Source organism: Schistocerca nitens, chromosome 3, assembly GCF_023898315.1.
Source record: "Schistocerca nitens isolate TAMUIC-IGC-003100 chromosome 3, iqSchNite1.1, whole genome shotgun sequence".
Classification (NCBI taxonomy): Eukaryota; Metazoa; Arthropoda; class Insecta; order Orthoptera; family Acrididae; genus Schistocerca; species Schistocerca nitens.
The window spans coordinates 740,144,797-740,170,171 of record NC_064616.1 but is presented as its reverse complement, the minus strand read 5'-3'; the positions used below and the strand labels follow the sequence as shown (position 1 = coordinate 740,170,171).

General features: G+C 43.1%; 1 protein-coding gene across 1 annotated transcript in view; it reads right to left on the bottom strand.

Annotated features, from left to right (window-relative positions):
• The window catches only part of LOC126249412 (gamma-tubulin complex component 3-like), a 207,721-nt gene that overhangs the window by 118,675 nt on the left and 63,671 nt on the right, over positions 1-25,375 (bottom strand). Inside the window, exon 7 of the mRNA XM_049951067.1 lies at positions 8,956-9,125. Within this exon, the coding sequence (XP_049807024.1) occupies positions 8,956-9,125 (170 nt within the window). The remainder of the gene's footprint in view (positions 1-8,955; positions 9,126-25,375) is intronic.

The following is a 25,375-nucleotide window of genomic DNA, read 5'->3' as shown; positions in this document are numbered from 1 at the left end:
TGAAGTCGGTTGTACTTGCGTTTAGTCTCTGTGTAAGTGAGCCTGTCCAAGGTCTTATATTCCATAATCTTCCGTTCTTTTTGATAAACCGCGCAGTCTGATGAGCAAGGTGAATGTTTCTGTACGCAGTTGACACAAACAGGAGGTGGCGAACACGGGACGTTGGGGTGGGAGGCACACCCACAATCCTGACAGGTAGGGTTGGTGTCACATCTCAATGACATATGCCCAAACCTCCAGCACTTAAAGCAGCACATGGGAGGAGGGACGTAAGGCTTAACATCACATCGATATATCATCACCTTGACCTTTTCGGGCAGGGTGTCACACTCAATAGCCGAAATGAAAGCGCTGGTGGTGACCCTACTATCTTTAGGTGCCCTGAAGACACATACAAAGTGGACACCGTGGTGTTCCAGATTTGCATGGAGCTCATCATCAGACTGCAACAACAGATCAAGATGAAAAATAAGTCCCTGAACCATAATGAGGCTGTTATGAGGCGTAATGGAGACTGCAACATCACCGAGCTTGTCACAAGCAAGCAATGCCTGTATGGGGACTGCTCCAGACCTCATTTTAGACATGCCCTCAACTTCTCCAAACTTGTCCTCTAAATTTTCCACAAAAAACTGAGGCTTTGTGGTCAGAAATGAGTCCCCATCCGTTCGGCTATAAACCAGAAATCGAGGAGAATACGTCTGATGTTCCTCCCTGGTGTGGGCAGGGAAGGGAACGACTGGGGGTCATACTTTAAAGCATTGGACTTTCCTTTCTTAGAGACTCATGCTTGTGAACTATTCGTATTTCTTTTCATGGTGGTCCCATGAGCAGCTAGGGAAAGGAATGTCCACCCAGACAGAGCCCCGCATGCCTGGGTAAGCCTAATAGAACCGGGGGCGGCAGGTTAACCAGAGGTTGCCCACTAGCAACTGTTCTACCGCAACCACCATGCGTCTCCTCGGCGCGCAGCACACCTTGAGATTGATTTTTTTTTTTTATAGAGGTGTATACCATCCTCGCGACCCAGGCAGCTAAGCTGTACCATACAGCTTTCCACCATCGCACCTTACGGTGGTCGTTGAAGCACGCTCAGAGCTTACGGTACTGAGGACTGGTGGTGCTTCCCAGTACGCAGCTCAGGGACCCCGGGGTCGCCAAGCGCATACCCAGCAACTAAATGCTGAGCCCCCTGAAGGTGACCGAGACGTGTAACCAATGGCACCCCATACCATCATGCCGGGTGATACACCAGTATGGCGATGACGAATACACGCTTCCAGTGTGCTTTCACCACGATGTTGCCAAACACGGATGCGACCATCATGATGCTGTTAACATAACCTGGATTCATCCGAAAAAATTACGTTTTGCCATTCGTGCACCCAGTTTTGTCGTTGAGTACACCACTGCAGGCGCTCCTCTCTGTGATGCAGCGTCAAGGGTAACCGCAGCCATGGTCTCGGAGCTGATAGTCCATGCTGCTGCAAACGTTGTCTAACTGTTCGTGCAGATGGTTGTTGTCTTGCAAACGTCCCCATCTGTTGACTCAGGGATCGAGACGTGCCTGCACGATCCGCTACATCCATGTGGATAAGATGCCTGTCATCTCGACTGCTAGTGATACGAGGCCGTTGGGATCCAGCACGGCGTTCCGTATTACCCTCCTGAACCCACCGATTCCATATTCTGCTAACAGTCATTGGATATCGACCAACGCGAGCAGCAATGTCGCGATACGATAAACCGCAATCGCGATAGGATACAATCTGACCTTTATCAAAGCTGGAAACGTGATGGTACGCATTTCTCCTCCTTACACGAGGCATCACAACAACGTTTCACCAGGCAAAGCCGGTCAACTGCTGTTTGTGTATGAGAAGTCGGTTGGAAATTTTCCTCATGTCAGAACGTTGTAGGTGGCGCCACCGGCGCCAACCTTGTGTGAATGCTCTGAAAAGCTATTCATTTGCATATCACAGCATCATCTTCCCGTCGGTTAAATTTCGCATCTGTAGCACGTCACCTTCGTGGTGTAGCAATTTTAATTGCCAGTAGTGTAGATGTAGGTGGAAAAACTTACTGTTTTGGTATGATGCAAGGGGGAGAGGGGGAGGAAAGTTACCTTTAGTAATTCATATCCATGAACTTTCATTATCACATGACATAGTGCTCAGGCTGTGCACCATACTAACTGAAAATCATTTTAACAAAACTAAAAAATGACATCTTTTATACATATGCATTTTTTATGGAGTCTGGTACTTTAATACAAGCCAAACACAATGAATAACAGAAAATATGACAAAACTGAATATTTGCTGTTGTTAAATATTGCTGAAGACAGCCAATTTTCACAAAACTCAACATCTCCATTTTGTAAGACTCCACAAAGCTCAACTAATCCTCCTTTTATATTGCAGATTTGAAACTTTGAACATAAAATTTAAGAGCTAGATTTAACACCCTTTACATTTTCATGTGTGTATTGGTGAGTCATCACACAACAACCTAGAAAATAAACCAACTATTTCTTAATGATTGTTAGATGATAGTGTGTACATTCCCCATAATTTTCTTTCAAGTTCAATCACTGTTCCACTATAAATTAGTAGCTGTTGTGCAACATCCTTGTTGGACAATCATTATTAAGGTTTTAGAAGATTCAGAATAATCTCGAATAGTGCAAGGGGTGAAAAAAGGAAGATAAAGCAGGACTCATCAACATTGAAACAATAACAAGTATACAGTTTCTCCTTCAAATGCAGATCTGTATGTGGACTGTAACCATTTTGTAACAACAACAGAAACAACATGAAAAGCTGGACGTTTGAGTCTGAATGACCTTATTTGTTTTAGAGAGAGCCCATATATGAGTAACACAAAATTTGAACAGAAAAATTTCTTACTAGGATACATGAGAGAGAACTTGCCTAAAAGCAGCAGAGGGAAGGAAGACGATAAAAGTAACAAAGATTTGTCTCAATCTCATACTATACGGGGGGAAAAGAAGGCTGAGAGATACCTTTATGTGGCTCAACATTCAGAAAAGTGGCAGGTAAATCTGATTTTTTTTTTAAGACTGTAAATAAAGATTGCAGAATGAAAATAATTGTTTGAACGGATTATATTTACTTCATATACTTTTATCCACGAGTGTCCAGAGATAGACTCAGATGTATTGCAAAAAGATATATGCTGGAGTGCATACTACCTAAGGAGAATCTAGTTCGTCAAGCTTGCAAGCTGCTTAAAGCGACAAAGAGTCGACACAGTACATTAAGAAGGGTATACATAAGTATGAATGCAGATCATCTCATTACTCTGAAGCTAAGCCATAGCATCTTCTACCGGAGTTAAATCCTTAAAAATTGCACGATAGGTAAAATTCCTTTCGAGTTGAACGAAGGTTTTTAGGCTGATCACTTTGAAAGTGTAAATAGATATTCTACGAATGTTTCAGCCTGCAATTTGGAAATTCTCATACTGATAGTTGCTCAACTTGTGCACATTTTGTTGTAGAATTGAAGTGACCTCAAGATATGGAATAAAAAAATAAAAAAAAAAATTAGGAAGAGGTTATAGGTTCCAAAAGGTAAGGGCAAAAAGTCTTTCCAATATTTTAAATGAAAATAAAAAAAATATTTTTATGACATCTGTTTTGACTGCCAGTAGAATCAATTCTTACCCACACTGGATATCGGAGAACGGGAGATCATATAGTTGGGAGAGGGGGGGCTATAAATGAAATTTAATCTGCTGTGAGAGTGAGTATTTAAATCCCTCAGAGCAAGAGATAATGAGCAAGAAGGTGCAGAAAATCTTAGTTGCAGGGAGACCCAGGCGAAGTTACATTCCTACAATGCCGCATGAGGAACCTGTTTGGGCACCAAGGAAGACTAACATCTGGAGAATCCAGGATAACCAACCAGTATGTTTCCACTGTGGATGACCAGGACTTGTCGTGTGCTATTGTCAAAAAATGTGGCGGATATTTGATGACGCCTGAGCCAGGACGACAAAGATGAACAAGAAGATGTGGGTGCAAGACGACATAGGTCACCATTGCCGCAAGCTAGCTGCTTGAGAGGATGCTCCCCAACATGCTGATCAAGGTCTCCATCACTGTTTAGAAGCTCCAGCCGATCACCTAGCTGCCACAACCTGGAAAACTAAAGGGTGCGACCTTCCTGGGAGGCGAGGTGGCCGAAGAGAAAAATCCTCCACTGTTGATCACTACAAAAAGATAGGAAACTACGTCGGTATCCTCATGGATGGCTGACCAGGCCGAGCTCTTGTGGACTCTGGAGCATCATATTCAGTCATTTCAGAGAAGTACCGCTGCCAGTTGCAGAAAACCATCTTCGTCAACATTAAAACATCTCTGCTGAAGGTGACTAATGGGAAAAATGTAAAACCAGTAGGAAGATGTGTCATTCGTGTGGGTATAAGTGGCCGTACACAGCCCTTAGAATTCATAGTCTTACAAGAGAGTAGTCACGATGTCATTCTCAGATGGGTCTTTTTGAAAGCTTCTCAGGCAATTATAGATTGTGGTCACTCGAAGATTATGCTAGATGAGATGAGATACTGTGGACTGGAAGATGCTCATCCGAGTGAGATACTGTGTGTGCTGGATGAAGTGATCATTCCTGCAGTCAGCGCTGGAAAGCTAACTGTCATGTGTCATGCCATGCATCAACCTATGGATCTTGTAGTGGTATGTAAGACAAGCGTACCACTGAGGAATAACTTGATCATACCAGCCTCAGTCATCTCATTTAAGAACGGATTCAGTGATTTGTGGATAGTTAACTGTCACCAAAAACTGCAGATCCTTCCAAGATGCATGTGCATAGCAAATGCTGAGTCGTTAATTGCCAAACAGCTGAGCATCATAGAAACCTCCCATGCAAAGTCTGTGGGCAAAATTGGCATTAGCAGAACAGGACAAGATCTTCTAGCTTAACTATCACCAGATCTCACTAAGGAACAACAGAAGAAGCTTCTTGCCATTCTTCAAGAGTTCTCTGAATGCTTCAATCCACAAGTGAAGAGGTAATTAGACAAATCAACGGTGAAGCACTAGATTAGCACTGGAGACCATCAACCAATAAACCAGAGAGCATACCGTGTGTCAGAAATGGAATGTCGAATAATTCACGACGAGGTAGAGAAAATGAAGAATGACATCATTCAGCCTTCACAGAGCCCATGGTCGTCACCAGTGGTTTTCATCAGGAAGGAGGATGGCAGTTGGCACTTTTGTGTCGATTGTAGGAAGCTTACTAAGGTAACTGAAAAGGGCGTTGACTCCTTGCCATTAATTGATGATACACTAGATTGTCTGAAGAGGGCTAAGTTTTTCTCAACCATTGACATGTACTTGGGATACTGGGAAATCAAAGTAGATGAGGCTGATTGTGAGAAAACTGCATTCGTCACCCATGAGGGCCTGTATGAGTTTAAGGTAATGCCATTTGGTTTGTGTAATGCACCAGCAACTTTTGAACGGATGATGGATAATCTTCTAAGGCACCTGAAGTGGATATTTGTCTTTGTTATTTAGATGACATAGTGTTCTCAGAGACATTTGATGAACACTTAAGAAGACGACTGAGGGCTGTTCTGAAGTGTCTCCAACAAGTCGGGCTGAAACTTAATCCCAGAAAATGTTTGTTTCAGCTCACAGGTTAAATTTAAGCATGTACAATGTACATATTGACTCCATTATATTACGACTGTTTTAGTCAGTCACTCATTATTAAAGGAATACCTCCATTACATGATACTGAGACAACATACTCTGCATATCAGCATCTTCCTATTTTGCTTAAAATACAGTAGTTACAAGATTCAGTGCAAGGCCTGGTTAACACTATGACTAAACAAATCAAGATGCACTTGGATCAGAAGAAGGATCTAGATCCGTGTGGCACAGTCCAAATACATTAAGTTATCTCACAACACCACATGCATTATACTAAAAAATGGAGTATTTAGTGACTGATTACCAATAAATTTAGAGATGTCACTCCCATATTTTTAATGTTTCATCTACTTCAGTGTTTTAATCTAGAAAATTGTCTACCACTACTAAAATTAAAAGTTGAACCCTTCTGGGTTATGACAAAATCAGTACCCAAGTGAATGATGATGAAAAAAATCTGTTTTAAAAATTTTAAGCAGCCAAAGGGAGCAAAAGTTAGTTTGATCTTATAATGTTACACATATTTAGGTGCACAGTTCAGCTGCCTAGAATTAGAATGAGATGAGGTGAATTTGTCATGCAGCTGAACAGTAGCCAGCAGCCCCAGAGCATGGTGGGGCATGGCTGGTCCATGGCTGCTCAGTGCATGTAAGAATGCGTGCAGCAAGTGACTAGAATGGGTAAAACACAGATCAGGAAGAACTTGGATGGCAGGACTGACTCAGCTGAAGAACTGACAATGCACAATGAATCAAGGAGTGTAAGAAAGTCTGACATATGGTTCTTATAAATGTGAATACATCTGTGATCTCAGGAAAATTAGGTGCATCCAATGAAATGATAATATTTTCAATAACTTAAATACTACTGAATTTTATATTTTACACTGAATAAATACTTTCACACTGAATTGTATAATTAACAACTTTGAAGTGCTTCATGTGAGTTCAACATATAATCTCAGATGATAGCACTGTACTATAGCTATTATCCCTGAAAGCTAAGTATCTTTATGTATTTTATTAATTAATTTGTTATGTTTATATTTCCTTTCATTATATAAATGTTTGTCAGGACATCATATCCTCCTCACAAGGGAACTCCCCATCGCACCCCCCTCAGATTTAGTTATAAGTTGGCACAGTGGAAAGGCCTTGAAAAACTGAACACAGATCAATCGAGAAAACAGGAAGAAGTTGTGTGGAACTATGAAAAAATAAGCAAAATATACAAACTGAGTAGTCCACATGATAGATAAGCAACATCAAGGCCAATTAGAGTTTAGTAGCTCCGTGGTCCCATGGTTAGCGTGAGCAGCTGCGGAACGAGAGGTCCTTGGTTCAAGTCTTCCACCAAGTGAAACTTTTAATTTTTTATTTTCAGTTTGTGTCAGACTCTTATGTTTTCATCGCTTTTTTGGGAGTGATTATCACATCCACAAGAAAACCTAAATCGGGCAAGGTAGAAAAATCTTTTTACCCATTCGCCAAGTGTACAAGTTAGGTGGGTCGAAAACATATTCCTGTCATGTGACGCACATGCCGTCACCAGTGTCGTATAGAATATATCAGACGTATTTTCCTGTGGAGGAATTGGTTCACCTATGACCTTGCGATCAAATGTTTTCTGTTCCCATTGGAGAGGCTCGTCCTTTCGTCTACTAATCGCACGGTTTTGCGGTGCAGTCGCAAAACACAGACACTAAACTTATTACAGTGAACAGAGACGTCAATGAACGAACGGACAGATCATAACTTTGCGAAAATAAAGAAAGTAAAATTATAAGTCGACGGAAGACTTGAACCAAGGACCTCTCGGTCCGCAGCTACTCACGCTGACCACGGCGCTCCTTGACTTCCACTGTCCTTGACGTTGCCTATCTTAGCATGGACTACTCAGTTTGTATATTTTACTAATTTTTTTCATAGTTCCACACAATTTCTTCCTGTTTTCTCGATTGATCTGTGTTCAGTTTTTCAAGGCCTATCCACTGTGCCAAGTTATAACTAAATCTGAAGGGGGTGCGATGGGGAGGTTCCCTTGTCAGTAACACAGCAACTGAATGCAGTATCAGTGCCTTATACCTTGACATAACTGTGCAGTTATGCAACAAATACCTTGCTGTTTTTGCCAAGAGTGCTATTTAAATTAGACTACTGTGTAGTTTAGAAGTGGTCAATCACATGTGTTAGCTGAGATGACCTTTGAAAAAGAAGAACAAAAACTGCTTCTATCAAGCAAACAGAAATAACTGTTTAAACAACATTCAATGAAGTTTTCTTGTCATTCAACATGAGCACAATTTCGCAAGAATGCTTTACAAACAAACCTTTACTTATAGTTATTGTAAATGGTCTGAGTGTGACTGAATATTTATAGTGTATCTCTATTGAAATATATTTGTATCATATTAGTTATCCCTTGGGTGTTATTGTGCAAAACTGCCATACTGATCTTTTAATTGTTGTGAGCTGCTGAATATTTTATGTATTGTGATCATGAAATAGACTCAGTTTTTCGAGGGTCTTAGATGACTGTTTAGCTTGGGGATTCTGTTACCATTCTCATAATGCTCTCAATGCAACTTTATTGCATTTAATAAGGTTATTTTCTGACTGTATTGTAACTTGTTATCATAGGACCAACTTCCCTACATTTCAGATTTATCTTCTTGAACAAATATTAATCAACATAATTATCTGGTGTCCTCTACATCAATTATAGATGTTATAATAGAACTCCTGTTATTAATTATTCATTTATCTTTTATGTAATATATCTGTTTATTTTATTGATTCACAGTTCTAGTCAATGCAATGACTACTGACTACAGGATCATAGCTTCAGGTTCTTCTTTGCAGCAAGCTAACTACTAGGCATGAAAGCAGACTCTATGACATTATTGAGCTATTACTTTTAAATAGAGCCATGCATAGCTCTGTTGCCTATGGTGTGAGCAATATCAGGTAAAGTCATAATTGGTTTGCTGGTATTTAATGCTGGTTAGAAAAGCTACTTCTGATCAGAATACCCAGTAGGTAACATTGCCACCTTCAGAACATTTGGTGCAGCTATGGGTCAATGCAGATGGAAAGTGAATTACATTACCTCTTGCTGAAGGAGAAATGATTGAAAAAGCATAACACATTTACTATCAAAATATGTTAGATGACGGTTTCATTCTTCAGTGTCTACTTCCTGTAGATAAATAGTACTTTATCATGATAAATCACTAAGTAACATACCTTGGAGCGTAGTACAGCAATCAATCTGTAGTACTCTGTCAGTTCATCGCGGATGCCAACTACAAGACTCTCGTTAATACGTCCAGCTGGTCTTATGGCATCACAAAATTGTCTCAATTTATTGTACAGCCACCCAACCTCTGCTAAATGGAGAACTCGCTGCTTAACTGCTGGAACAAGGTCCACCTGCAGAAAGAGACTTGTCAGTCTGATGCCTCTATATTTACATAAATTTTACTTTAAAAATTAAGCTGCAAGTCACAACTTTCATTTTTCAATGCAAACAACAAAAAACCTGCATTAAATGTTGTTCACAGTGTGAGAAACATTCTGAAGTCTCTGAACTGGAGAAAATTCTGACTTTTGTGAATGTTGTCAGCAAAGAGTCACTGAAGCATTAACCAAGTTTTCTTAACTTACATCCTGTGTGATAACAACATCAGCAGGACACAGTAAGTTATCTGGCCAGAAAGAGAGATGTTAACTATAAGGGAACATAGTGAGTATCAATTGAATTTACACAGTAAATGCATCTATCTATCACTTCATGAAGTTATTAAATATCAATTTTCACAAAATTTTCTATCCAATTACTATTATTTATTAGTAGTGTGCCAGTTTAGGGCATAAAACAGTCCTCTGTGCTTTCCTCTCTGGCAGATTTTTGCTTCCTCAGTGGTCACCATGAAAATTTCATATCCAACACTGAAAATGTTGAGCACCAATGGACAAAGTTGAAGAGAATTGTACAATACAATTTAGACAACTATGTGCTGAGAAAAGTTGTCGGAGATGGAAAAGACCCACCAGCTCAACAGCGATGTTAAAAAGTTTCTACAAAAGCAAAGAGCTTCACTGCAAATTTAAAGGTAGATAAATCATCAGACACAAACAAAAACTGAATGAAGCTAAAATTAGTGTAAGGAGAGCCAGGTGTGAAGCTTTCAAGAAATTCTAAAGTGAAATGATATCTATGGACTTAATAGAAAATCCTAAGAAGTTTCAGTCATAAGTTAAATATGTAAACAGACCAATGCCATTTGTTCAGACACACTGATCATAATGGCATCCAGAGGATGACGTATAAGACCAAAATATTAAATATCTTTTTCCAAAACTGTTTCACTGAGGTAGATCACACTGTAGTTCCCTCCTTTAAATTTCCACATGAATGTCAAAATGACTTAAGCTACCATGGGATGGAAAAGGAACTGGAAGTCATTCGACAAAGGTAAGGTCACTAAACCTGGTGGGGTATCAGTACAATTCTATTTAGAGTAAATGAAAGAATTTGTTTATCTTCTATAGGCAGTGTACCATAAGTTGCTGGAGGAGCGAAACATTCTTAATGATTGGAAAAAAATGCAGGTCATTTCCATTTTCAAGAAGGGTCATCAGACAGACACCCAAACTGCAGGCCTTTATCTCTGAAGCCAGTCTATTGAATGCTGGAACATGTTTTATGCTCACGTATTATGACATTCATGTAGACCAAAAATCTCCCTATAGGAATAGACATGGGTTCTAAAAACAACAAATGTGTGAAACCCAGCTCACCCTGTTTGCCCACGAGACACAAAAAGCAGTAGATACCAGTGCCAAAGTTGATGTCATCTTCCTTGAATTCCAAAAGGCATTTTATACAGTTCTGTACTAGCTTCTAATCTATAAAACACAAGCATACAGAATATTGGACCAGGTATGTGACTGGATTAAAGGGTTTCTTGAAAGCAGAACACAGCATGTTGTTCTCAATGGAGAGGAATCTTCAGATGCAAAAGTAACTTTGGGTCATTACCTTTTACAATATGGTAGGTTCTCTACTATCTAGCTGAATGTGGCAGAAGGTCAAGCAGAATAACAAAAATACAAGATACGCTGGGGTGCTATAAATCCTCTCTTCCATCCCTAGCTGTACCATTGAAAACACCCTTTTTTTTGTCAAAAACCAATTTTATTAAGATTTTTTTGACTTCTTACATAACATATGCTAGTTGCAATAGTTTTTATATACACACTGCACCTTTCAAAAATGATTACAGGAAACATAAAATGAACGGCATTGTTAAGTATGAATATACAATTACACACATGTGAAAATCTGGGCCTAACAAAAATGATTAAACTTAATGGTTTGAGGTTTTAAAAATATCTGACATGATTGTTTCCCTCCCTTCACCCTCTTCCATGGTGCAACATCCCTCTATTTATGTGAACAGATGAAATTAGCTGGCATTGTTTCCTCCTGCTCACTAATTTATTGCAGCACTGCCTCAATCACTTGAACCCATCTAAATTTGCCAAATATTTTTGTCAGTTAGGTCATCAACATCATTTGTCGTCAATTGTGTGATATCATCTGCACTGACATCCTCACAACCCAGTACATTTTTCAGCAACCAATTTACATCATCCTTTCCATCTTCCACTTCGCTTGCACAGATGTATTCAAAGTTAAAATGTCCACCTTTTGAAGACATTACAAGTGATATATCTGGAATCTCTTTCCCTAATCCAGCCAACCACCTTATCACATCTAGCAAGTCAGTCCTCATCATGGTTACACAGTCTTCATTATTAACAATTGCTGATAACAATAAACAACAAACTGAGAAAGTGGTGGTGATACTAATACTTTCACATTTGAAGGATGACATGGTCCTTCAGTTGACAAAGAGCAGTCACATTTGGTGGTAAGAATAATGCTTCAATATCTCCATCTCTCAGCTTGCCACTAGCATGATGCTATTTATTTTATGCTATTTATTTTTATTTATTATGAGTGTACTGTAGAGGTGGTGATTCCCGATTTTTCAGGTTTCTGAAAACTATAGGTTTCTGCGATTTCCTAATCAAGGAGCAGCAGAACTTAACTCTGTAAATTGTTGTCTTTCAAATTATTCTCTACAGCAGGTATGAATTCACTTTGTAACCGGGTTTTAAAGACATCTTAATTCTCTCTCTCTCTCTCTCTCTCTCTCTCTCTCTCTCTCTCTCTCTCTCTCTCTTACAAGTGTACTGTAGAGGTGGTGATATTCCTGATTTTTTTCAGGTTTCTGAAAACTATATGTTTCTGCAGTTTACTTATTTCTGTAAGCCTAAGCTTGTGGTAACCCTCTACATTATTGCAAGCCAGTATGATAACTTGTTCCATACCTTTCTTTGATCTGGATGCTGCTCCTTCCTTTTTTTGAAGGAAGTGTTTTCATAAGGAGCACCTAGTAATTTAAACCACTTGTCACAACTGTGTAACTGTTCACCAGAAATTCCCTCATGATCAATTAAGTTTGAAAGATAGTCTTTCAACAATGGTACAGTTTCTTTGTCAAAGGATAAAGTCACTCCACTAATTGTAAACTGGAAAATACTGAATCTCTTTTCCACTGATCCAACTACCCACCACAAGCAGTAAAGTCTCAATCTTCTCCTCCTATTTGCCAATTAAATTGCAATACTTTTTCATGCAATATCAGCTCAGTCATACACAAACCTTTTCCTCTTAAATATTAATGCCACAAAAATAAAGCTTCCTCAACTTCTTTGTGCTTACCTTTCAACACTGCCTTCCTTCCTTTTACTCCACTTCCACTAACTTTGGAAGCACACCACTTTCCAATTTTTTCTTTCTGTCTCTAACAGTACTACTTTCACACCTCTAAATCCCACGGAACAGTTTTGTCTGTTACCCTAAAATCCAGTCACATTACAGCATGTAGTTTCTGATCCATAGTCACTACAAGTTTTTTTGTTTATCACCCATTTCAGACACAAATTGAAACACAAAGGACAACACAAAGGACAACACAAAACAACACTTTAACAACACAAGCCACAAGTGTGACAATAAAATGGACGAGACATACCATTGTATAACACAAAACAGAAAGAAAGGAAAATCCACAAGAATGAAGGAAAGGCAACGAACACTAAAAGGAACAAAAGAGGACAAGAAAACAACAGAGCCACACTAGAAACAGAAGAGAGTAAAAGAAGAAAGCAGATTACAGTGGCTGGCCGACCACAAGAATAAAAAGGAAAAGCCAGCCACTCTGCACCCTAAAAGCACTAGGGTGGAGGACACAGAGGGACAAAGGACACACCCTAAAACCTACATAGAAGTATAAAACCCACTCGCACGGATAAAACATAGAACTAAAGCTGCTGCTTAGGCATCGTCGCCAAACACCAAAGGTAGGGAGCTGGGAAGTTAAAAGTCCACCAAAGAGTGGTAAAAAATTGGGCAGTGCAGCAAGAGGTGGAGGACTGTCATTTGGGAGCCACAGCGACACAGAGGTGGGTCCTCATGACGGAGTAGGTAACCATGCATGAGCCATGTATGGCCAATGCAGAGACGGAAGAGGACAACTGATTCCCTGCAAGAGGACTGCATAGAAGATTTCTACACATTCATAGTCTCCTTCATGACACACAGTTTGTTGTGTGTACTGTTATGCCATTCCGTCTACCAAAGCCAGAAAACTCTGATATAAGACAGAACGCAGGTCATCTTCAGAGATGCCCATTTCCAGAAGTGGTTTCCTGTTTGGCCGGCCTTTTGGCAAGTTTGTCGCCTGGGACTTCGACGCGTCCTGGGGTCCGCACAAGCAGCACTAAACGATGGAACTATTCTAGGGCATTGATGGACTCCTGGATGGACGCTCACAGAGGATGGTGAATGTAGCACTGGTCGAGAGCTTTTAGGCTGCTCAATGGGTCATTACCCAGGAAAAAATGACCTGCTAGGGCATGAGCAGATGTGCTCAAGAGCATGACATATGGCCGCCAGATCTGCAGTGAAAACACTGCAGCAATCTGGCAAGAGAGTGCTGTTCAATATGTCCTTCATGAACAATCGCAAAGCCTACACGACCCTCAGCCATTGAGCCGTCGGTGTAAACCACATAAGATCCTCTGAACTAGGCGAGAATCGAGAGGAAATGACAGCGGAGAACAGCGGGGTTAACTGAGTACCTAGGGCCATGCAAAACGTCCAGATGCAGCTGTGGCCGAGGCGTACACCATGGAGGCATACGTGAAAGGACTGCAAGTAGAGGTGGTAAAGTGAAGGACTCCAGTTTGGAGAGAAGGGACTGCACGGGAGCCACAATTGTTAGCCCCGACCTGAGCCGCTGATGAGGGAGATGAACTGCCATGGGCAGGAAAAGGAGACAGTTATTCAGATGATCAGGAGAACTACAAATGTGTGCAGCATAACTGGCGAGCAGTTGTGCACGTCAGATCTGCAATGGTGGGACCACAGCGTCCACCAGTGTGCTGGTCACCAGACTCATCCTAAAAGTTCCTGTTGCTAGTCTAACACCGCAGTGGTGCACAGGGTCGAGTAAATGCAATGCTCAGGGCGCTGCCAAACCATAAACCACACTCACATAGTCAAGGAGGGATTGAACAAGGGCTCTATAGAGCTGCAGCAGCGTAGAGGGGTCTGCACCCCAGTTGGAAGTTCTGGCAGCACCTCAATGCCCTCCGCTGCCTCAGCAACACCAATTAAGCTGACGAAGATGAGGAAGCCAAGTCAATTGAGCATCGTAAACCAATCCTAAGAGTTGATATGACTCCACTGCAGTGAGTGGATCATCATGAAGGTAAAGTTCTGGTTCTGGATGCAAACAGAAATGCATGACACACGAAGTCGTGACTGAAAACTGGAAGTCGTGGACTAGAGCCCATGGCTATAGCTTGTTAATGGCTCCCTGTAGGCGCCACACAGCAGCACCAGTACTGGAGCAGCAGTGCAAAATGCAGAAATCGTCTGCATACAGAGATGGTGAGACTGAAGGCCCTACAGCTGCTGCTAGACCATTAATGGTCACTAAAAAGAGATATAAACTCAATACAGAGCCCTGCAGGATGCTATTCTCCTGGATATGGGGGGAACTACGGGATGCACCAACTTGGACATGGACATGGAAAGTACGAAGTGACAGGAAGTTTTTGGATAAAAATCAGGAGCGGGCCCTGGAGACCCCACTCACACAATGTGACAAAGATACGATGTCAGCAGGTCATGTCGTATGCTTTATGTAAGTAAAAAAGGCTCGCAACCAGGTGTTGGCGTCTGGAAAAGCGGGTTCGGGTGGCAGACTCACGGGATAACAGATTGTAGAGCGACCCTGGCAGAAGCTGCCCTGGCATGAAGCCAGGAGGCTACGTGACTGCAGGGCCCAACTCAACCGCTGACACACCATACATTCAAGTAGCTTCCAAAGAATGTTGGTGAGGCTAATGAGCCACGTCCAGCAGGTTCTTACCAGGTTTGAGCACCGGAATGACGGTGCTCTCACGCCATTGCGATGGAAAGACGCCATTCCACCAGATCCAGTTGAAGATGACAAGGAGATGCCGCTTGTAGTTAGATGAGAGATGTTTAATCATCTGACTGTGGATCCAACCTGGTCCAGGAGCTGTGTCGGGGCAATGTGTAAGGGCACTGAGGAGCTCCCACTCTGTAGATGGGACGTTATAGGGTTCACTGTGTCATGTAGCAAAGGAGAGGACTTCCATCTGCCATTTGAGTGTGTGAAAGGCTGAGAGGTAGTTCTCTGACGCAGAGGCTCGAGCATAGTGCTCAGCAAAATGCTCAGCAATTGTGTTGCATCTGTAGATAACACAACGTTTATGTGAACACAGAGAACACCTGTTGGGGTCTGGTACCCAAAACCTCAATTTGATCTTTGCCCAGAATTGGGGAGGTGACGTATGGTACCCAATGGTCAACACGTATATCTCTCTTTAAAGGCTATGAGGTGCTCCAGGGAAGGGTGCAGCTTAGGCTACTGTAGAGAATGCCGACGCTCCTTAATTGCCACAGCGACTTCCGGCGACCACCAAGGGACTGCCTTTCACCGGGGGCACCCTAAAGAGCGAGGGATCGCGTTTTTAGTCGCAGTAACGATTCTTGTGGTCACCTGCTCAATCAACACATCGATGGTGACTGTAGAGCTGAAATTCTCCCAGACTGACTTGTTAAAGCCTATCTGGACAGGCGTCCATGGGCCTGACACCGAGGCAGCGACAGGAAGATGGGGAAGTGGTCACTACCACACAGGTCATCATGCGCTCTCCAGTGGATAGATGGGAGGAATCCTGGGATGCAAATGGACAAATCAATGGCCGAGTAACTACTATGAGCCACACTGAAATCTGTGGCGGCCCCAGTATTTAAGAGGCAGAGGTCAAACTGAGGCAGGAAAGTTTCGACATCTCTGCCTCGGCCAGTAAGCACGGTGCCACCCCACAAGGGCATATGGTCGTTAAAATCTCCCATAAGGAGGAAAGGTTTAGGTAGTTCATCAATCAGTGCAGCTAATACATGGAGGGGTACTGCACAATCTGGAGGAAGATATACATTGCAGTCAGTTATTTCCTGCATTGTCCTTATTCTGACAGCTGCATCTTCCAGAGGGGTTTGAAGGGGCACAGGTTCACTACAGACAGAGTTGAGGACATAAACGCAAACTCCACCTGACACTCTATTACAGTCACTACGGTTCCTGTAATATCCCTTATAGCCACGGAGTGCAGATGTCAGCATTGCAGGGAACCAGGTCTCCTGGAGGGCAATGCAGAAAGCAGATGTAAAGCTTAACAGTTGCCATAGCTTGGCTAGGCGGAGGAAAAATCCACCACAATTTCACTAGATGATGACATCATTGTCGGACTGGGAAGGCAGTGAACATTCAATGTGGCAGTTTATGTCTCAGGGTCACCTGCTGCCACTGACTTATTGCCTGAACAGTCAATATCCATTGTGTCTGAGGGTCCAGTGAGATCTAGGTCCTGAGCAGACACCAGAATCTCCGCCTCACCTTCAGATGCAGAGCTGGTAGGTATCAGTGGTGTGGGTGTCACTGCAGTGTCTTGGCTCTTGGGGGTCTTTAGCTCTTTTGGTTTCTCTCGCTGCCCCTGAGGTTTGTCTGGGTGGGAGGGCTTCACTGATTCTGTCTCAGGAACTGAGGAGGACCATGAAGCCCTACGACCAGGTACCTGTGGTTGCTTCAGCCACTGGCAGGTTGTCAGCTGCGCCACTGGTAAGAACCTGGGAAGGGAGTGACTCAAGGGATCCCTTCCTAGTGAGAGGAGCCAAAGAAGTTTTACACTTCTCTGGCTTAGAAGTGGGGGGGCGGGGCGGATGTCACCGATGGTTGGGGGGGGGGGGGGGGGGTTAAGAGGGTGTAGCTCCCAAAGGTGGTGGTGTAGTCTTATGGCTCTGAGAGCCAACTGGAATTTACTGAACTGATGGGGCTATCACTGTTGTTGTTGTGGCGGCATAACAGGAACTCATTTGCGCAGGATGAGGTCATTCAAATTTCCTCTTAGCCTCAGTGTAGGTAGTCGGTCCAGGGTCTTGCACTCCATGATTTTTCTTTCAATCTGTAAGATCATGCAATCTGGCGAGCAAGGGGATGATGCTCTCCACAGTTAACACAGATAGGAAGTGGGGCACATGGAGTATTGGGATGCTAAGGACGTCCACAGTCTCACCACGTGACACTGGAAGTACACCGGGAAGACATATGGCCAAACTTCCAGCACTTAAAGCAGGGCGTTGGGAGAGGGATATATGGTTTGACGTCACAGAGGTAGACCATCACTTTGATCTTTTTTGGTAATATGTCACCCTTGAAGGCTAAGATGATGGCACTGGTGGCAACCTGATTATCCATCAGACCCCGATGGACGTGCCAGATGAAGTGAACACCTCGTCATTCAAAATTGGCACGCAGCTCATCATCAAACTGCAAAAGATCCCTGTGCAATATGAGAGCCTGAACCATATTCAAGCTCTTATGGGGCGTGATGAAAAGAGAAATATACCCCAGCTTGTCGCAGGTGGGTAGTGCCAGTGACTGGACAGAGGATACTGTTTTGGTCTAGACTGACCCAGAGTGCATTTTGGAGAAGCCCTCCACCTTCCCAAACTTGTCCTCTTAACGCTCAACAAAAAAACTGAGGCTTCATCAACATGAAGGATTACCCATCAGCTCTCTAACAGACAAGGTACCGGGATGAATAATCTTCACTAATATGCTTAGCCTGGAATTCCTCCCTTGGTGTCGCCAGGGAGGGCAATGATTTGGGGTCATACTTCTGCCCACTGAATTGAGCCCTGGAATGCTTAGAGACTGCCGGCAGTTGGCCACCAGCGAGAGATGATGTACCAAGCTTCATTGCATGTCAACCCCCTGATGCCAACCGTTCCGAACAAGGGCCCTCCTCACGGTCATCAGCTAGCCTCAGTAAGGGCCACCTTGCAGGATGGCCATTGCCGGCAGTTCCGATGCCCCAGGAAGATAGGCATCTACTCCTTGGCATATGTGGGGAGTTAACAGCGCAGGCATCAGCCGAGCTATCCCTGGGTTGTCAAGGGCTACAACCAACAGGGTACATGGTGGCCCCACCACAATGGACTCGCTACCGTGCTGGATATCAGGTGCAAAGCAGTCCACGAGATCATCGGCGCAGAAAGTGACACTGCATAGTGCATGGTGTAAAATGCACCCAGGAATGTATCCTCACCCAAGAGAGGGAGACTGAGTGGGACTGCAATGCAACAATGACAAAGTAGGCTAAGGATCTCAATGCACGATGGATACGATGCACCATGTAAGGTGCCCTCCCCCAACTGGCTCTCTCTCCAGAAAAATTTTGAAATATGGAGGTCAAACCCTACAGGAGACCATCACATAAAGGCCTAAACATGTGTGACTCCTTTTACTCACCTCTCACGACAGGCAGGAATATCTTGGGCCTATTCTTAACCTTGGACCTGCAGGGGGCCAATAATTTAATCCTCATTTTTCAGAGAGAAATATTATTATTGTATTAATTAAGTAGGCTGGATTAAGTAGGTCTTATAGTCATGAGCCTACTGTATATACACATGACAGAGAATAATGTCTGAAGTTCCGTAAGACTTTTGGTGGATGATTTATACAAAAAAGTCTCAATGCTAGTAAATCATAGCGAAATGCCGGAACCTACAGAGGACTGACACTTGGTGCAGGAAGATCCTTAAGATAAAGCAAATTTAAAGCAGTCCACATAAATAGACAGAAGAACCCATTATTATACACAATTACAAAACAGTGTCTTCAATAGTTACATTCATAAAATATCTACGGGTATTTGTATGGAGTGATTTAAAGTTGAACAACCACATAAAACATATAGCAGATGCTAGACTAATTCACTGGGAGAATCCTCAGGAAATGTAGCCATCCACAAAGGAGGTAACTTACATAAACCTCATCTGAGCAATACTTTAATATTTCTTATAAGTTGGTGATGCATACCAGATAGGATTGATAGAGGAGAATATCCAAAGGAGAGCAGTGCAGACAAAGCCAACTGCAGTGAGACATGCTGCAAGATGGGCAATCAGCATCATGATCGTGTTTACTAGTAAAGTTACCAGAGCGTGTATTCCTGTAAGAGTCAACCAATATATTGCTTCCTCCCACATATGTCACTAAATTAGAGAAATCTGAGCTCACACAGAGGCTTACTGGCAATTTTTCTTCCTAGTAACCACTTGCTACTGGGACATGAGAAAGGGAGCGACAGCATCCTCTGCCACACTCTGTAAGGTGGTGGCTTGCTGAGTAAAGATGTAGATGTAGATACCACCTAGGTGTCCTTTATTTTCACACACTTTTCTCTCATTTTCATTTATTCTTTGACTTTTTAATCACAGATTTTCAATACATTTCTTTGCATATAGAGAAATCTACTAGTATTGAACATAGGCCTTAATTCCGGGAAGGAATTTCTGAAAATGTACATTTGGAGTGCAGCATTGTATGCTAGTGAAACATGGACTGTGAAACAACTGAGCAGAAGAGATTCAAAGCCTTTAAGATGTGGTGCTATAGAAGAATGTTGAATATTAGGTGGACTGATGAGGTAAGCAATGAGGAGGTTCTCCACATAATAAGCAAGGAAATGAATATATGGAAAACATCGACAAGGAGGGACAGGATGATAGGACATCTGTTAAGATGTCAGGGAATAACTTTCCTGGTACAAGGAGGAGCTGTGGAGCGTAAAAGGTGTGATAACCATGAGAGTTTTGAGTAAAAAATGGGGCCCAAAAACTGCACAGTCTTTAAAAGGGGAAATAGTGTACCACATGTGCAACTCAAGTGAACTAAAAATACAATGAAAATGAATATAATGAGCACACATACACTTCTCTGCAAAAAACATAAAACCAGTCTTTGCAGCCCACTCATTCAGCCTCTTTACTGTAAGATGGAACAGACTACTTTCTGTTCCAATACTGGAAGAGATACAGAGAATTATCCACAAATAAGGAGCGTTGTATAGAACTACATGCTTTAGACATTATACTATTTATGGCTATGGCAAAGAGGGTCACACTTAAAACCCTGTCTTGATCAACAATGTTCTCCTGCTGAAAATGATCCAATAGCACATCACCAACACAGGATCTAAAAAAGTGCTTACACATGAATCTCCAAGTAATGTCGTACACCTTACTGATGTCAAAGAATATACCAAGACAGTGACTTTACATAGGGAAACCTGTAGAATAGCTGCCTCTGGTAGGATCAGGTTGTCAACAGTGGGGTGAAATCTCTGGAATCCATTGTGAGGGGGGCTAAAGAGTTACCTGGTCTTTAACAACCAGACCAGATGATGATTAATGGTTCACTCCAGGGTCTTTCCTACAAACTTTATTAAGGTGACACACTGGAAGCTACTGGGGCATGTGCAATCCTTTCCTAGTTTGAAGAGAGGTATCAACAGTTATTCTCTCCACAGTTTGGGGAAGTAAGCTGTCTGCCATATCAAACTGAAACATTTGAGGATGATTTCCTTTGATGCTGCTGGCAAATGTCGAAGCATGCAATACTGGATTTGGTTGTGATCAGGTGCAGTTTCATGTGTCTCAGACAGCACCAATTCCAGCTCCCACTTCGGCAAAGAGCTGTTGTAAGACTCAGAATTGTTGGATCTGAAATCCTACTCACCCTTATCTACAGTTGTGTGGTAGCAACAAAATGCTGAATGATGGCTGACATTGGCAGTAGTCGTTTCAAAATTCTCTGCCACTGAGTGATGTCTCCAGACATTGTAAGGAGATACCCCTGTTAGAACACTGCTGCTATTGATAAATGACTGTACTTGCCTGAAATCCTCTGAAGGCTTCTCATACATCAGTAAAACAAGTGGAACAGTTGATGGAGGCCATGAACCATTGCCATGATCTTTTCCTGCTCTCCTTAATTACAGGTTGAGTTTTAGCTCTCTGAACTCTAAAGGCTGTGAGGTTGTCTGTTGCTGGGTGGTACTTAAGCTGCTGAAGAGCAGCATGCCTCTCCCAGATTGATCAGTGGCACTCACTGGACCACCAAGGTATAGGTTATTTAAGATGAGCTGACGACTTTGGGATGGATAAGTCAGCTGCATGATGGATCAGCAGTGTGATGTGGTCCACTGACTCCTCGATTCTGTCATGTTGTGCTAACACAGACAACTTGCATGGCAATGTCCAGTTAGCCCTGCTGACCATCCATTTCAGTGGCTTCTGTTCAAGTAATGGTCCATCTAGTAGGTGGAGCCACAATGGGAAGTGGTCACTGGAATGAAGGTCATCAGATGCTTCCCACAGAGCAAAGTCTGTGAGGGCTGGAGAGCAGGAAGAGAGAGGACATCCTAGTAGCAGCCAAGAAATAAGTGGGACTGCCTGTGTGCACAGCTCCTGAGATATCATGAGGTTCACCAAAACTTTACCCCTAGGGCAAGTACAGTTTGAACCACATAATACATTAGGGCATTGAAGTCACCCAGTTAGAGAAATGGGCAGGAAAGTTGTTTTATAATATCCATGAGTGCCTCACAGTTTATCGCAACCTGTGGAAGCAAGGACAGTGAGCAGATAGTGATCTTCTAGTCCTTATGAACTGCAGAGGCTACTGTTTGCAAGTCAGTAGCCAACGAGAGACCATAGGAGTAGTATGTGTTTCTGACAAATACAGCAACCCCTCCCTTGGCTCTTTCTCCAGTCAGGTCACACTTTTGGTGGACGGTATAGCCCCCACTGCACAGAATGCCAGTGGCTTTAAAATGTGTTTTTTGTGAACACAAGCACAGGGGGGTATACCCGTGCTACTAGTTTCAGTTCCTCCACATGATTACTGAACCAATTCATGTTCCACTGTTGTATGGGAGCCATTATTGATGGGGATTGTGCTTTCATCTAGTTTTTCCACTGGGCAGGGAGTCCACAGTGGGAGGAGGTTCAGCATTGGGGCAAGATGGTTGCAACAGGCTGACTTTGCCTCCCATTGGCTTTGAAGCAGAAGCAGCAGAACCATAAGGTAAATGAAATCGAGATAGTCGGACAGTCTATGGCCTGTTTTTGCCTGTGGTGGAAATTTCCCACTTGCTTTTTGGGCTTGGAAGGGTTTTGTAGAAACTATCGCAGCAGTGGTAGAATCATTACTGGATTTCTTATCAAAGTCTGCCTTTGGAGGTACTGGGTGTTCTGGAGTGGTGGCAACTGTGGCTTTGTCTAATGTTTTTGCTGTGGCTATTGGCCCTGAAAGAACTGCATCTCAATATGTGCACTGACAAACACAGGTACCACTGCTGATACAAGCAACCTCTGTTTGTGCAACAGCATCAGTTTTCTGAACTGGCTGTTGAAGAATTTTAGCAAAGGAGGTAGCAAACACAGGGGATGTCATGGCCTTACAACTCCTTTTAGTGTCACCATATGGGATGCCCTTCATTGTCTTAATCTGCTTTATCAGCCTTTCCTCAAGGAAGATACTGCAGTTCTCACTCCTCACAGGTGATCCCCAGAGCACTGACATGCTTAGGAGGAGATGAACAACCGACTCTTTTGTGGCCAGCCTTGCCACATTTGCAGTAGGTAGGTGGCTTCACCCTTACATGCCAGATGCTCGAGAGAAGGAAACCTGTCTTCACATGCTCTGGGAGTTTTGTGCTACTGAAAGTCAGGATAAATGAGTCTGATTTGACCAGACCACTAGCCACCATCTTCATTATATTTTGCTCATCCAAAATGCCCTTTTCCTGCCCATTCAGCTCTCATTTCCTGTTTGGGAATATCTACAAGTCCCTGCACGACATAAAACCTTTGCTATAGTTCAAGGTGTTGTGGAACTCTGTCTCTATGGCATATTTTCTAAGCCATCTAGGTTTATGGAGATTCACTTTTTGCTGAGAAGTAGCAGTTCCCACACAAACGAGACTTACAGCACAATACCAAAAGGAAGGAAAAATGACAAGAATGACATAAGGCAACAAACAGTACAATGAATAAAAGAGGACAAGAAAACTACAGAGAGACACAAGAAACAGGTAGAAGAGATTAAAAGAAGAAAGATTACCATGGCTGGCTGACCATGAGAACAAAAAGGAGAAGCCAGCCACTCTGCAACACATTAAAACCTCCACCCTAAAAGCCCTAGGATGGAGGACACAGAGGGCCAAAGGAAATGCGCTGAAACTTTGATGAAATGATAAAACCCACCCTCACAAATAAAATGTAAAACTAAATCAGCACTGAGGCATTGTCAGATAAAATTAGTGGCAAAGTGTCTAGTAACCAAAGATTTCATCACAGAGCAGTCAAAGTAGTACAGTGCACATGAATATGGGCCACTGTCAACCAGGTGCTGCACTGACACTGAGGTGGGTCTTCACGGCGCAGGAGGTAGCCGTGGGTCACCCACATAAGCACAGTGCGGAGCCAGCAGAGAACAACAGAGTCCCTGCGAGAGGCCCTCATCAAGGACTTCCACACATTCATGGTCTCCTTAATGGCACACAGTTTGTTGTGCATACTGAGGTTATGCCATTCCATCTCCCAAAGCTGAAAAACCTTGTGGAATAATAACAAACACAGGTCAGTTACAGGGATGCCAACCTCCAAAAGCAGTTGCTGTGAAGCCTGTTGGGAAGTTCATTTCCTGGAATTCCGAAGTGCCCCGTGATCCAGACAAACATCACTGAACGACTGGACTGTTCCAGGTCACAGATGGACTCCTGGATGGCGAGGGTAACACTGGTTGATAGCTTGTAGGCTGCTCATGGCGTCAGTACACAGGAAAAATGACTCGTCAGGGTATGAGCAGATATGCTTAAGAGCACAAGATACAGCTGCCAGCACTGCAGTAAAAACCAATGCAACCATCTGGCAAGGAGTGCTGTTAAATACGTCCTCCATGAACATATGCAAAGCCTACATGACCCTCAGCCATCGAACTGTTGGTGTAAACCACTTCATCGCCACGGTCCATGTTGAGAAAAGATAGGAAGTGACAGCTGTGAGCCGCAGCGTTAACTGAGTCCTTAGAGCCATGTGAAAGGTCCAGGCAAAGATTTGGCCTAGGTTTACACCATGGAAGTGTACGTGAATCTCCCTTGAGTAGAGGTGGTAAAGGGAAGAACTCCAGTTCAGACAGAAGGGACTGGATGCGAACTACGATTGTAAGCCATGACCTGGGCCGCCAATGCAGGAGATTACCCGCCACGGTTAGGAAAAGGAGATGGTAATTAGGATGCTCAGGAGAGCTACAAATATGTGCAACGTAACTGGCAAGGAACTGTGCACGTCGGATCTTCAATGGAGGGACTCCAGCCTCCACCAGTATGCTGGTCAACCGACTAGTCCTGTCGCTAGTTTAACTCCGCAGTGATGCACTGACTCGAGTAAATGCAACGCTGAGGGGCCATCAAGCCACAGATAACACTCCCATACTCAAGGTGGGATTGAACAAAGGCTCTGTAGAGCTGCAGCAGTTGGTGTTGCTCAGGCAGCGGAGGGCATTGAGGTGCTGCCAGCACTTCCACTTAAACTGACGAAGTTGAGATAGCCAAGTCAATCAAGCGCCAAAAACCAGTCCTAAGAATCGATATATCTCCACTACAGTCAGTGGATCGTCATTAAGGTAAAGTTCTGGTTCCAGATGAATGGTATGACGCCGACAGAAGTGCATGACAAACGATTTTGCGACTGAAAACTGGAAGTTGTGGATGGCTCCCTGTAAGCGCCGCTCAGCAACACCAGTACTAGAGCAGCAGTGCTAATTGCAGAAGTCATCTGCATACAGACAAGATGAGATTGGTGGCCCTACAGCTGCAGCTACACAATTAATGGCCACTAAAAAAGAGCTAAACAGAAATATACTCTCAATACAGAGCCCTGCAGGACCCCATTCTCCTGGCTATGGGGGAAACTATGGGAGGCACCAAACTGGACACAGAAGATATGGAGCGATATGAAATTTTGGTTAAAAATTGGGAGTGTTATAAGCTTTTCGTAAATCAAAAAAATGGCAACAAGGTGTTGGCGTCTGGAAAAGGCTGTTCGCATGGCAGACTCGAGGGACACAATATTATCAGT